Source organism: Corythoichthys intestinalis, chromosome 16, assembly GCF_030265065.1.
Source record: "Corythoichthys intestinalis isolate RoL2023-P3 chromosome 16, ASM3026506v1, whole genome shotgun sequence".
NCBI lineage: Eukaryota > Metazoa > Chordata > Actinopteri > Syngnathiformes > Syngnathidae > Corythoichthys > Corythoichthys intestinalis.
The window spans coordinates 33,255,526-33,268,284 of record NC_080410.1 but is presented as its reverse complement, the minus strand read 5'-3'; the positions used below and the strand labels follow the sequence as shown (position 1 = coordinate 33,268,284).

General features: G+C 38.4%; 1 protein-coding gene across 1 annotated transcript; it reads right to left on the bottom strand.

Annotated features, from left to right (window-relative positions):
- Positions 1-5: 5 nt before the first annotated feature.
- pex12 (peroxisomal biogenesis factor 12) lies at positions 6-10,162 on the bottom strand. Its single transcript, XM_057817985.1, has 4 exons — positions 9,995-10,162; positions 7,821-7,956; positions 5,980-6,503; positions 6-2,667 (listed from the first exon to the last, which is right to left on the bottom strand). Exons 2-4 carry the CDS (start codon positions 7,941-7,943, stop codon positions 2,280-2,282), a joined length of 1,035 nt encoding a protein of 344 aa, XP_057673968.1. The 5' UTR covers positions 7,944-7,956; positions 9,995-10,162; the 3' UTR covers positions 6-2,279.
- Between the last annotated feature and the right edge of the window lie 2,597 nt (positions 10,163-12,759).

Genomic DNA, 12,759 nt, shown 5'->3' with positions numbered 1-12,759 from the left:
CCAACCCAGGTCACATAGTACATGTTGTGGTAGTCAGTAAAAGAGGGAAATTTGCCATCAATGGCAGCCTAAATAAAAACAATACAAATTTTCAGAGCAAAATACACATGGGTGACTCTTTTTTTATTTCTTCATTTTTCTTTTTTGACAACATTTTACAATTTGTTTTGATAGATTTTAAGAGTATTTTATTGAAAATTATTTAGATTTTTTACCATTATAAAAATATACATATATATTTTTTTCACAACTATTTAAATAATTGATTTTTAAAATTATACATATTTTTTATTGCCGATCTCAAAATACGAGCGGGCAACATTAATACTTTGATTCGCTGTCAAATGGGCCACAACATATTATCCTGTGGGCGCAAATTAGCCCCTGGACCGTAAATTTCAGACCTGTGTAATTTATGAATGTAATAAAATCATTTAAAAAAAAATCAAAGATTTAAAAAAAGTGATGTCTTTAGTGTATTCCAAATTAGTGGAGTATGTTCTTCTCCACGTATCTACTCAAGTAAAAGTATGGCGTGGTAAAACTAGTACATTTTTCTCCATAACTTACTCAAGTACCGTATTGGCCCGAGTATAAGACGGCCCTGATTATAAGACGACCCCCTCTTTTTCAAGACTCAAGTTTGAAAAAAAAAAAAAAAAAAAAAAAAGACTTTTCGAACACCAAATTAATTTTTATACAGAAAATAATTACAGTACATCTGAAACAAATGATTATGACAATATATTTGCGAGAAAAAGCATGTTATTTTGCCTCATTCAAATCTTAATATCTGAACATTTAAATATGTAAACTAAAGTGCAATCACATTCGTAAATGAATGGCTTCTGGTTTTTGAAATGTAAATAAACCAATCTATTGTGATAAAACAACAAAATTGCAATAACTGCATTAACCCCTCAAAGTGAAGTCTAACTGTAACTGTAGTCTTGAAACAAATCTGAATAAGGAAAAACATTGCAATAAAATAATGCAAACTGATTAAACTAGTAGCTGAGAGCTGTCATGACAGAACATCGCTTCAAAGATATCTGGCGCCATCTAGCGTCGTGAATGGGGAGAGTTGCTGAGAGCTGTCATAACAGAACATCGCTTCAATGATATCTGGCGTCATCTAGCGTCGTGAATAGGTATAATGTCTAGACCGCGAATATAAGACGACTAGAGCTGGGAATCTTTGGGCACCTAACGATTCGATTACGATTCAGAGGCTCCGATTCGATTATAAAACGATTATTGATGCACCCCCCTCCTTTTTTAAAAAAATGTTTTGTACATTAGTTCCAAAATTGTTCAAAAATCCTCTCAGGCTAAACCAAACTACTATTTCAGTATCAAGTTAACATATAACAGTAAACAAATATACAAAAATAACAGTAAATAAAATACTTCAGTCCCCATTCTGTATCAGCAGCTTTAAACTACATTCAATTTATTTAATGTTGTGAATCAACTGTTACAGTTGTTAAAATTGCTCCCGTTATTCCATCATTTCCCTTCTGTCAAAGTTTTAAAACTATTTCATCATTTAAAGATACATTCAAGACAAGATTCTGCCGATTTAGGAGTATTTTAGATAAAAAGTTAATTCGATTATTCGCTACAACAGAGCCTTCTAGAGAAGTCTACTGCTTTAAGATGGCGGCTGTTTACTAACGCCGGCAAGTCCGTCATTCGCATTTTTGTTCAATAATACATGTTCTAACACCGCCGTCGTCTGTCATCTTGCATCTAGTTCTACATATATATGATATCTACTGTAGCCGTTTGTTTGTAGCAACTAGCAACCGGGCGTTGTTTGTAGCTGCTGTCGGCCGCTGTCAGGTATGATTGTTTTTTTTTTTTATCTAGCGGCATGAGTTGAACATGATATTTACTCTCGGTCCGTTCCTCATTGCGTCCCAAAAACCGCGCTGTGTTTTACTTCCACTTTACCTGGTATAATTTAATAATCGGAATTTAAAAGTTTGTGAATCGTTCTCGAATCTTCCATGACCGAATCGCGAATAATCTAAGAATCGGAAATTTCGCACGCCTCTAAAGACGACCCCCTCTTTTTCAATCTTATTTCAATGCAAAAAACACTGTCCTATATTTGGGCCAATACGGTAATATAACAACGTTAATGTGACCCATTACTACCCACCTCTGCCGACCAGAGCACAACGATCTTGCTGAAGGATACTTGACTTGTCAAGGTTGAGTGAAAAGAAAAAAAAATCCTGAAAATTCAGCACAGCATTCACTTGGAGTCTATTCTAAGAGTCAGGTGAGTAGATCTTAATGAGATGCTGCAGTTCAGTCGGGTAGCCGCTGATGGGACAACGCCGGTTGGCTTTCACGAAGGCGAAGATGCAGCGGTAACAGAAGACAAAACCAGACGTGGACAGCGCCGCCGCGTTGACGCGAAGCTTTCGGCAGAGCGGGCAGTGCATCCCGTCGCCCGCCGAATCCTCCGTGTGCAGGTGGAGGGGCGGCGGGGGCGCAGGGAGCGACGTGAGGCTATTGGCGGCGGCCTGGTTGTCGGATGAGTACCACCACTCCAGGAACTGAAGGAAGAAGACCCCCAAAGAGAGGGAGGTCGACAGGGAGACTGCCAAGCCCCTCGCTACTTGGGACGTCAACCAACGCAATCGTTGGACCGTGCTGCAAAGATAACAAGACAAAAAACATGAGCTTAATTGATTCCACTATCAATATTGACTTTTAAAAAAAAAAATGGAGTGTTACACGGGGCTATAACCAGAGTGTATTTCTGATTTTACTGATATAATTGATTGAAGACAAATCAAAAAGCAATAGGGGAAATAAAAAAATAAGTACAGAAAAATACCGTAATATCAATAATTTAAAAACGTACCGTATTGGCCCGAATATAAGACGGCCCTGATTATAAGATGACCCCCTGTTTTTCAAGACTCTAGTTTGAAAAAAAAAAAAAAAAAAATTTCGAACACCAAATTAATTTTTATACAGAAAATAATTACAGTACATCTGAAACAAATGATTATAAGAATATATTTGAGAGAAAAAGCATGTTATTTTGCCTGATTCAAATCTCAATATCTGAACATTTAAATATGTAAACTAAAGTGCAATCACATTTGTAAATGAATGGCTTCTGGTTTTTGAAATGCAAATAAACCAATCTATTGTGATAAAACAACAAAATTGCAATAACTGCATTAACCATCAAACTGAAGTCTAACTAAATGTAGTCTTGAAACAAATCTGAAGAAGGAAAAACATTGCAATAAAATAATGCAAACTGGTTAAACTTGAGAGTAGCTGAGATCTGTCATGACAGAACATCGCTTCAATGATATCTGGCGTCATCTAGCGTCGTGAATGGGTATAATGTCTAGATCGCGAATATAAGAAGACCCCCACTTTTTCAGTCTTATTTCAATGCAAAAAACACCATCTTATATTCGGGCCAATACGTTTTTTTTTTTTTAAATTAAAATAAATGTGGAGGAATTTATTAATAAATTTATATTGTAAGCAGTAGAACAGGCTTCCATTCACTTCGAGAAACAATGACAAACAATGGCTGGTCATAAACTCAAATGTCATTCACAGTCACGGTGTCATGTAACAAAATTGAAATGATCACATATCAACAAGCTAAACAGTAACACTAGCAAGTAAAGAAACACCAGGAACAGTATCTGAAGAAATAATTAGCAGAGAACATGAACTTTGAAAGTTAGTACAGGTAGTTACCAGGTTACGACGTACCAGACTTACGTGATTTCAACTTTACGATGCTGGAGTCTCGTCCGCCATTTTATCGCCAGTGTTTTTGTTTGTTTGTTTTTTAGTCGCGTAACACTGTCTCGTCCATTTTTAAACAGTAATCAGTACCGAGTTTTTGCCATGTCAGGATCCCTTCCTCCCCCAGCAGTGTCGCCGGCGTCCTGCAGTTCCTGGGAGCGTCATGTCCCACTTCTGCTTCTGCTTCTCCCCCGGCGCCGACTCCTATTGTGAGTCCCAATTCGGTTTTTTGAGTTCGGACGGCAGGCTCGTGTTAAGAGAGGCGCTGATGACCTGAGTGGCCATGATATCCCCCTCTCTCGCTTCCCTACTCTTTCCACAGCGCCCTCTTCTCTCAGCAAGGTGACTCACTTGCGAGTAAAGTATAGTTTATTATTATTTTATTTTATTTAAATCTCGAATAGTCATTCAGTATAACAGCATTTTACACAACCTACCTCACAGTATCTTATTTTTTACTTTATCTTATTAATATGACGTAAAATACATGTTTTTGGACATTTATTTTGTATTTAAGGTTACTTAAAGTGCATGTGACATGACAAAAAAAAAAATCATATTTTGAGACGATTCGACTATATACGTAAATTTGGCAAAGCGCAGATGATGAGAAATGAGTCTTTAAATCTGCCGTTTAGCTCCTCCTGTCATTATAGCGCTCTGGCGCCTCCATCTTGGTGATGACCTCAGAGAATGAGCAATTTCAGTGGAATTAGCATTGAGCCCAATGGAAGAGGAAGCGTTTTCAGCGATTCTGGTTCAAGTGTGAATTTTTCGAACGATATTGTCAATCCAGAGGAAGCTCGAATAGTCATTCCATATAACAGCATTTTACACAACCTACGTCACAGTGTTATTTTTTACTTTATCTTATTAATATGACGTAAAATACATGTTTTTGGACATTTATTTTGTATTTAGGGTTACTTAAAGTGGTTGTGACATGACAAAAAAAAAATTTCATATTTTGAGACGATTCGACTATATACTACAATTTGGCAAAGCGCAGATGATGAGAAATGCGTCTTTAAATCTGTCGTTTATCTCCTCCTGTCATTATAGCACTCTGGTGCCTCCATCTTGGTGATGAAGTCAAAGAATGAGCAATTTCAGTGGAATTAACATTGAGCCCAATGGAGGAGGAAGCGTTTTTCAGCTATTCTGGTTCAAGTGTGAATTTTTCGAATGGTATTGTCCATCCAGAGGAAGTATGTGACATACAGAAATATATGTTGGAGTCGTATTTGGAGGAGGAGGAAGATTCAGAACGAGAAAAAGGCGATAGAGACAACAAACACGAGGCTGCAAAGTGTCATCATTGTTTTTTTCACTCAACTCTAATATCTTTACAGGATATTCTTTGTATCTACCGTAAGTATTTTTTCCCCGATTGCAAAACAAATTGTATGGTCATGACAAATAACAGTCTTGTGGTAATTGGAATTTGAAATATTAAAAAAGCATTTATTCAGTACGTCAGGCCTAAATCACTGCATAATGGCCGAACCTGCTGACTTCTTAAACCTCCCGAACCGTATTTTATGCCACCGGAGTTAGTCCGGCTCTTGTCATTTCCCTGCAGGGACTCGGAGACGTAAACAAAAGAGGACGGTAAGAGCTAGGCTACATGCTAACACAAACCGAGCGGCTCTAATATGAAATAAACATGCTTTCTTGTGTCACAGGCACTTTAATTAATTCCGATTTACGTGGAAATTCGGGTTACATCGCCAGCCTAGGAACGGAACTCGTTTGTAACCTGGGGAACTACTTGTATTACCTCCTGAGTGCCACAATGCATGCTGGGGGGCACGAAGCATAGGACTGATTTTATTGTGCCTGCAAAGTGGATATTATATTAGGGCACCGTGACTGTGCATGACATTTGAATTCATGAAATTCCTGTGTGCTACTTTCAGTATGAGACACAAGTAAAAGCCAGTATCTCCATACACTTGTTGCCCAGGTCACTCATCCCGTTATATTAAATTGCCCTTAAATCGAAATCCCTGTTCTTGGGATGGATTTAATTAGGTAAATATCTCCATAAATATTCGACTTATAGTCCGGTGCGACTTAAACATGTTTTTTTTTCTTCATTGTAAGCATTTTTTGGCTTGTGCGGCTTATGCTTCGGAGCGACTTAGACAGTCCGAAAAAGTAAATATTAGTGATTTGTACCTGTCTCCAGCCATGATTCCTGTTTTGCTTTTGTTCGCCTCCATGTCTCTTATATCTCGCTCCGTGAGTCGAGCCAGTCGGACCCCGGCCAGCCACAGCAAAGGATGGTGGGTGCGAACGGTTCCAAAGACAAAGAGCAGCTGCTGACAGAAAATCCAGGCCCGCCATGCCGAGTTCACGTATGGGTAGACCGCCACGGCTGCCCGGTACAGCTTCTGAACTCTGCTCTGTGCCAGCCGAATTGAGAAGTCCTCTTCTTCCCTTTGACGCGCAAACGTGGCCTCGAGCTTTGCCCGCAAGTACGGCAGGAGGCACAGGAGAAGAAGAGAGCGCCAGCGGGTCTTCCCATGTAGGCCCGGGCCTTTGCCTTTTGCAAGCCTTTTCAGGCCATAGAAGTTTTCCGAAAAGGAGGCGCTACAGTTTGACAAGAAATGGTTCTGCAGGAGGACGTCCAGGAGAAGGTAGAATTCGTCAAAGCGTCGCCAAAGAAAACCAAAGCAGGACGGGTTGGACTCAGCAAGAACCTAAGGTGAGGAAGCAAACTTTTTTCTAACCTTTAAAAGTGAAGGGCACTCAGTTAACTAACTGGCTGCCACTATACCTCCAATCCTTTAAGACTCGGATGCCTTGATGCCTGAATTTACATTGCAAAAAAATACAGCAAAAAGCATTGGTGGTATAGATAAATACATGAAAATAACAAATAATATATACATATGTACAGTGGGACAAATAAGTATTTAGTCAACCACTAATTGTGCAAGTTCTCCCACTTGAAAATATTAGAGAGGCCTCTAATTGTCAACATGGGTAAACCTCAACCATGAGAGACAGAATGTGGAAAATAAGTATTTGGTCAATACCAAAAGTTCATCTCAATACTTTGTTGGCAATAACGGAGGCCAAACGTTTTCTGTAACTCTTCACAAGCTTTTCACACACTGTTGCTGATATTTTGGCCCACTCCTCCATGCAGATCTCCTCTAGAGCAGTGATGTTTTTGGGCTGTCATTGGGCAACACGGACTTTCAACTCCCTCCACAGATTTTCTATGGGGTTGAGATCTGGAGACTGGCTAGGCAACTCCGGGACCTTGAAATGCTTCTTCTGAAGCCACTCCTTTGTTGGCCTGGCTGTGTGTTTGGGATCATTGTCATGCTGAAAGACCCAGCCATGTCTCATCTTCAATGCCCTTGCTGATGGAAGGAGATTTTCACTCATAATCTCTCGATACATGGCCCCATTCATTCTTTCCTTTACACAGATCAGTCGTGCTGGTCCCTTTGCAGTAAAACAGACCTAAAGCATGATGTTTCCACCCGTATGCTTCAGAGTGGGTATGGTGCCTCTTTGACAGCCAGAAATCTTGCTTGTTTGTAGGTGACCAAATACTTATTTTCCATTTTAATTTGGAAATAAATTCTTTAAAAATCAAACAATGTGATTTTCTGTTTGGTTTTTTTCCCACTTTCTGTCTCTCATGGTTGCGGTTTAACCATGTTGAAAATTACAGGCCTCTCTAATCTTTTCAAGTAGGAGAACTTGCACAATTAGTGGTTGACTAAATACTTATTTGCCTCACTGTAAATATGGTCAGTGACTGAAAAATTCTTAAAAAATGCTTAATTCTTAAGAATTTTCTATTCAAATATAGCACAAAAATTCAGTTTCACTGTTAAAGGGACTTTTCTCTTTAGCGCTTTCCCACCCATCAGCTGTACAATAAAACCACCGAGTGGGAGGGTTTATTCATGTATTACAGTCTAAAACAGCCAGATTTAAAAACGTAGATTTTATAAGTGTGGGTTAAACAGATCGCACATAAGGAGACAGTGGCTAACCTTGACGGCGTGTCTCAGTGCCGGTTTAACTGCCTCCATCAGAGACTCCTGAGCCAGAAGCTCAAAGATGGATGGCTGCTCACCTCCAGTGCTGGAGGTCAAATGAGCACCAGCCTCAGCCATGACCGTTGCGCACCTACAAAATACAGCAAATGTGAATCACCGTGAAGTGGAGGCAAACTGAATTTATGGTATATTATTGAATACTGTATGCTATACTAAATAAAACTCAAAGCAGAATACAATATTTAAAAAAAAAACTAAATGAGATTTAAAAAAAAACAAACTAAATGAGATTAAAATAAATAGAATCAGAGATGCAGCCCAGGTAACTCTCTAAAGTTGACCCCCCCCCCCCCACACACACACACACACGGTTTTTAACTCACTGCATGCCATTGGCGGCAAAACACACCCAATTCATCTAAACCTGAAGACTAGCTGTGAATGCTCATGTTTCCAGCGGGGCCGAGAACCAAAAGTTGTATTTGCCATGTGGAAAAATAGATTTTGCAATGTGCCATTTTTTTTGCCATGTGGCAAAATAGATTTTGCCATGTGGCTTTTTTTTGCCCTGAGGAGTTTTTTTTTTTTTGCCATGTGGCAAAATGGATTTTGCCATGTGAATTTTTTTTTGCCATGTGGCATTTTTTTTGCCATGTGGCAAAATTGATTATGCCATGTGGCATATTTTTTTGCCATGTGGCAAAATGGATTTTGGTATGTGTCTTTTTTTTTTTGGTACGTGGCATTTTTTTGGGGGTATTTGGCATTTTGACAGGCCATGCACATCAATGCAATCAATTTTGCCACATGGCAAAAAAATGCCACATTAGAAAATTCATTTTGCCAGATGGCAAAAAAAATGCCACATGGCAAAATCCATTTTGTCACATGGCAAAAAAAAAAAAGTCACATGGCAAAATCCATTTGCCAAATGCCACTTTTGGTTCTCGCTGTCTCTCCACATGTTTCTGTGCCATTCATTCATATGCCCCTCCCGGTCAAAAATGGATTGAACGTCTAGCGCCGTCAATGGCAGCCCGTGAGTAAACTGGATGCCCCGTAAGAGTTTTAAAAAAAAATGTAAAAGCATTTACAACTTCGCCTAAATACCAGGCTGGTCATTTGCGTAAAATTATTACGAAATGGAATGGAATATTTGGATCAGGTTGTTGAAGCCCAACAAATATGCATACCTGTCAAGTTGTAGGGTTTCGGCATAATTTGTACAAGTGAGCATTGATTTTTAAATGTGTATGCCGTACGTTCAAAAGCTGTACGTTTTTTTTTTTTCTCCGTTCGGATTTTGTCACCGTTTCGGCAACGAGACAATGTGCGTTACTACGTTGGTTGAATGACGCGAGAAAAGTCAAAGACACAGAGAGGGAGAACGTGTTTGTTGTGACGCTCTAGCAAATGCAATGCTAGGCTAGGTGGCTCCAATATTTCCTGACCGTAGCAGACAGCCTACAATCTACGCCTAGATATCACATTCATATAGAACTACATGCGAAATGACAGACTCGGCGGCGTTAGTAAACAGCTGCCATTTTAAAGCAGTAGACTTCTCAGAAAGGCTTTGTTGTAGTGAACCTTCCTAGCGAACCTAAGTAACTTTTTTCTAAAATACTATTAAATCGGCAAAATCTTGACCTGAATCTATCTTTAAATGATGAAACTTAAAACTTTCACGGAAAGTAGAAAGAAGGGAACTCATGCAAAAACGGGAGCAACTTTAACAACTTTAACCATTTATTAAAAAAGGGACACCCATGGGTCTCCTAGTGTTAAAAGACTTACAGACATAGCAAAGGTTACTATGTTTTTTTTTTTAAAATTGAGTTTTATTTTTGTTTCATATTGCACGCTATATACAACGTTGTAAGATTAGTCACCAATTTGTAAGGGCATACGTCACTATTTGTAAGAATGCCAACGGCCAGGTATGAATATGAAAATCTTGAACTTGATTCTGGTCTGTTTATTGACTCTCTCCACGAAATATTCAACCTTTTAAAAGCCAAAACAATCATTTCGCAAAACATACTATTCCAATGAAGAAAAGGCGAAACTATCCATTTCGTAAAATGTTCGGAAAGTTAAGACAATCATGTGGTTGTTACAGGTTAGTTACGTCTCAATAAAGGTACAACCACGAAAACGTTCCTTACCTTCAGCGTTTGCTGCAAATCGGGACTTTTAATAATCTTGAGTTGAGTTTGAGTACCGTTACCAACCGCTGTTGCTATCTAAAATAATCATTGGTCATTTTAGAAACACATGCGCTAGTCCTGTCAGTCAATATTATTGAAAATGACTACTTCCGCATTTATACGCCATTTTCCTTGTTCATTTTCCTTGCGGTTGTTTCATTGGCGGTTAGCAAACAATTTATTGGTGCATACCGCCACCATCTGGTATGGAATGGATCTTGACCTTTACTCAAACTTCTTTTCAAACCTAACATGCCATAGGAAAATTTGAAATAATAAAAAAATACAAAATTACATGTATTTAGTTGTACTGAAATTAAACTGTTAAACATCAATTACTTTTATATTTCTCAAATATTCAGGAACATCTGATAGGCTACTCATCCCTTTCTGAATTTTGCTTCAGAATGTCCAAAATAACCCCACACCCCTTTTTTTCCCTTTTTAATCCCTCAGTTGAATTTCTTCTTTGGCCTCATGCCTTTCATGCTCAAATAATAAGTTCCATCATTTCCGCTCTTAAACAATATGTTATTTATGTATGTCCAAATTTCATTCTATATTAGTCTTTATTGTCTTCTATATATTTCGTAAGATGTTCTTGATCGTGTGTTGAATAGTATCTAACTTGCGATAAGATGTGTCTGCTGATCCACATACTATATTAACATAATAATTATGATGAATTCATAATATATAGTGAAGGGAAATTGAATTCTTGCTAACATGATAATCGATAATCATAGACATGCCTGCTTCTATTGTTTTAGTACATAAGAAAATAATGATATTACAACTATTGTGTAACCAACAATGAAATCAATTTAAAATTTGAGTGCATGGGAAATAGTGTTTATGTGGGCAAAAAAAAAATCATGCAAGAAATGAAGGACTAAGTGATAAGAACAGGCCAGTATGCGGATGGTCGTCGATCCACATCACACCCTCGCCATATAACGGACGGACAGATAGTTCTAAGCTGGCATCGTGTGCTGAGTCAGCCCACTCCTGGCTGACACGGTTACAGGATAATCAGCGTATCCCCGACAACTGTGGCCACGAACTCTTTTGCCCAATCCAAGACTGGCAACACCCCTGGGCACCGCCGCGACACCTCCTCCGATCTGCCTCCTAGCACCTTCAAAAAAGACTGAACTTTTCCGTAAGAGGTCCGTCACTTCTCAGGGCCCAGGTTTTTCCCCTCTGTTTGCCTGAGTTTTCCTTGTTGTTCTAGTTATTTTTTACTCTTGTTGACTCAGATTTAATGCTCTGCATTTTGAAAAGTCGTTGTTAGAGCTTTTCTTTGGTTTATAAAAGTTAGTACTCTTGAAGGCAGACAATGGTTACAAAAACAAGAATGCATAGCGTTTGGCTAAGAGGTCAAATGCCAACAATAGCATTTGTGATCAAGGGCGTAGATTTGGTCCCAGCATTGGTAGAGATGGTATACTGTAACAACATAACCTGCATGTACACTTTTTGCTAGGACGGGACATTAATAACACCAAACTGATTATCGAACGGGAGTCTGAGCCACATTTCTCAAGAATATTTACCTAATTAATAAATAGGTGAAATGATCAAAGCAAAAATAAATCTGTATTGACTTATATTAACTTCTATGTGTATTGGCTTATGTGATACAACGTTCGATTCAAACTTTTGTTTTCAAAAACTACCAAAGAAACATTTTGAAGTGCAAGTCCCTTTTTAAAAAAATGGGGAGCTATCCAAGAATAAGTCCACTTCTGGGGGACATTGGAGGACCCCTACACTCAAACGAAGGTATTGTAATATAAAAGTGAAAAATTCATGAAAAATAAAATCTGAGATATCTAAGGACTGATCTACATCTGAGACATTCAAAGTACTCCAATGAAATTCTGATGTGTGATTTCATTTCACTTTTTTTTTTTTCATGTCAGTTCATGTTCATGTCAGTGTCCCTCTGAAGTGGACCCATTTTTGGGACTTGCACTCTGAAGTCATCGCGTCGCATTACGATAATGCAATGTTTGTTGTGGAAGTTGGTCTGACCGCAGTAGTTTTGTAGGTTATCAAGTTCACAAAGATTAATGCTATGCTAACTCTGATGCAGGTCGGACTTTTAGTAGGAAAATTAGTGGTGTTTCCCCCACCTCCACAACATTGATGTATTTTTATATTACTTACAGTGTCTTGTGCTGGCTGAATAAAATAACTGCTAATATCTCTCCTCTTTGAAGGGGGTGGAGGAAGACACATGCGTACGTTTGAGGGGGAAAAAATGGACCAGCACATTCAGCAAGTGAAAAAGGACAAATGTAAGTCTGAACATAATGGAAATAATTCACTTAATAATATCCTTACAAGATATGGGAAGACAATCAAAATTACCTATATAACTGAACTCATTGTATAATGCAAATAAAGTGGCTTAAAAGTTGGTGGGGAGAATTTGAGGATTCTGAAAAATTGGTAGTGTTATGTCCCTACTGTCCCTATGCAAACCTATGCCCTTGTTTGTGATCATCTGTCCACTCCCAACTTATTTACTGCCTTCTGGAAATGAACAGCCCGTGTCAGCCTTCCATCAAACCTAAAAAAATCAAATTAGCTCATCCTTTTCAACTTTTGATTTTCTAATTCTATTCTTACTTCAATTTTAATTAGTGTTTTCCTTGTTGAAACATCAACAACAACATTGTCTAAACAGCTGAAAAGATTTTTTTTTAAAAATCATT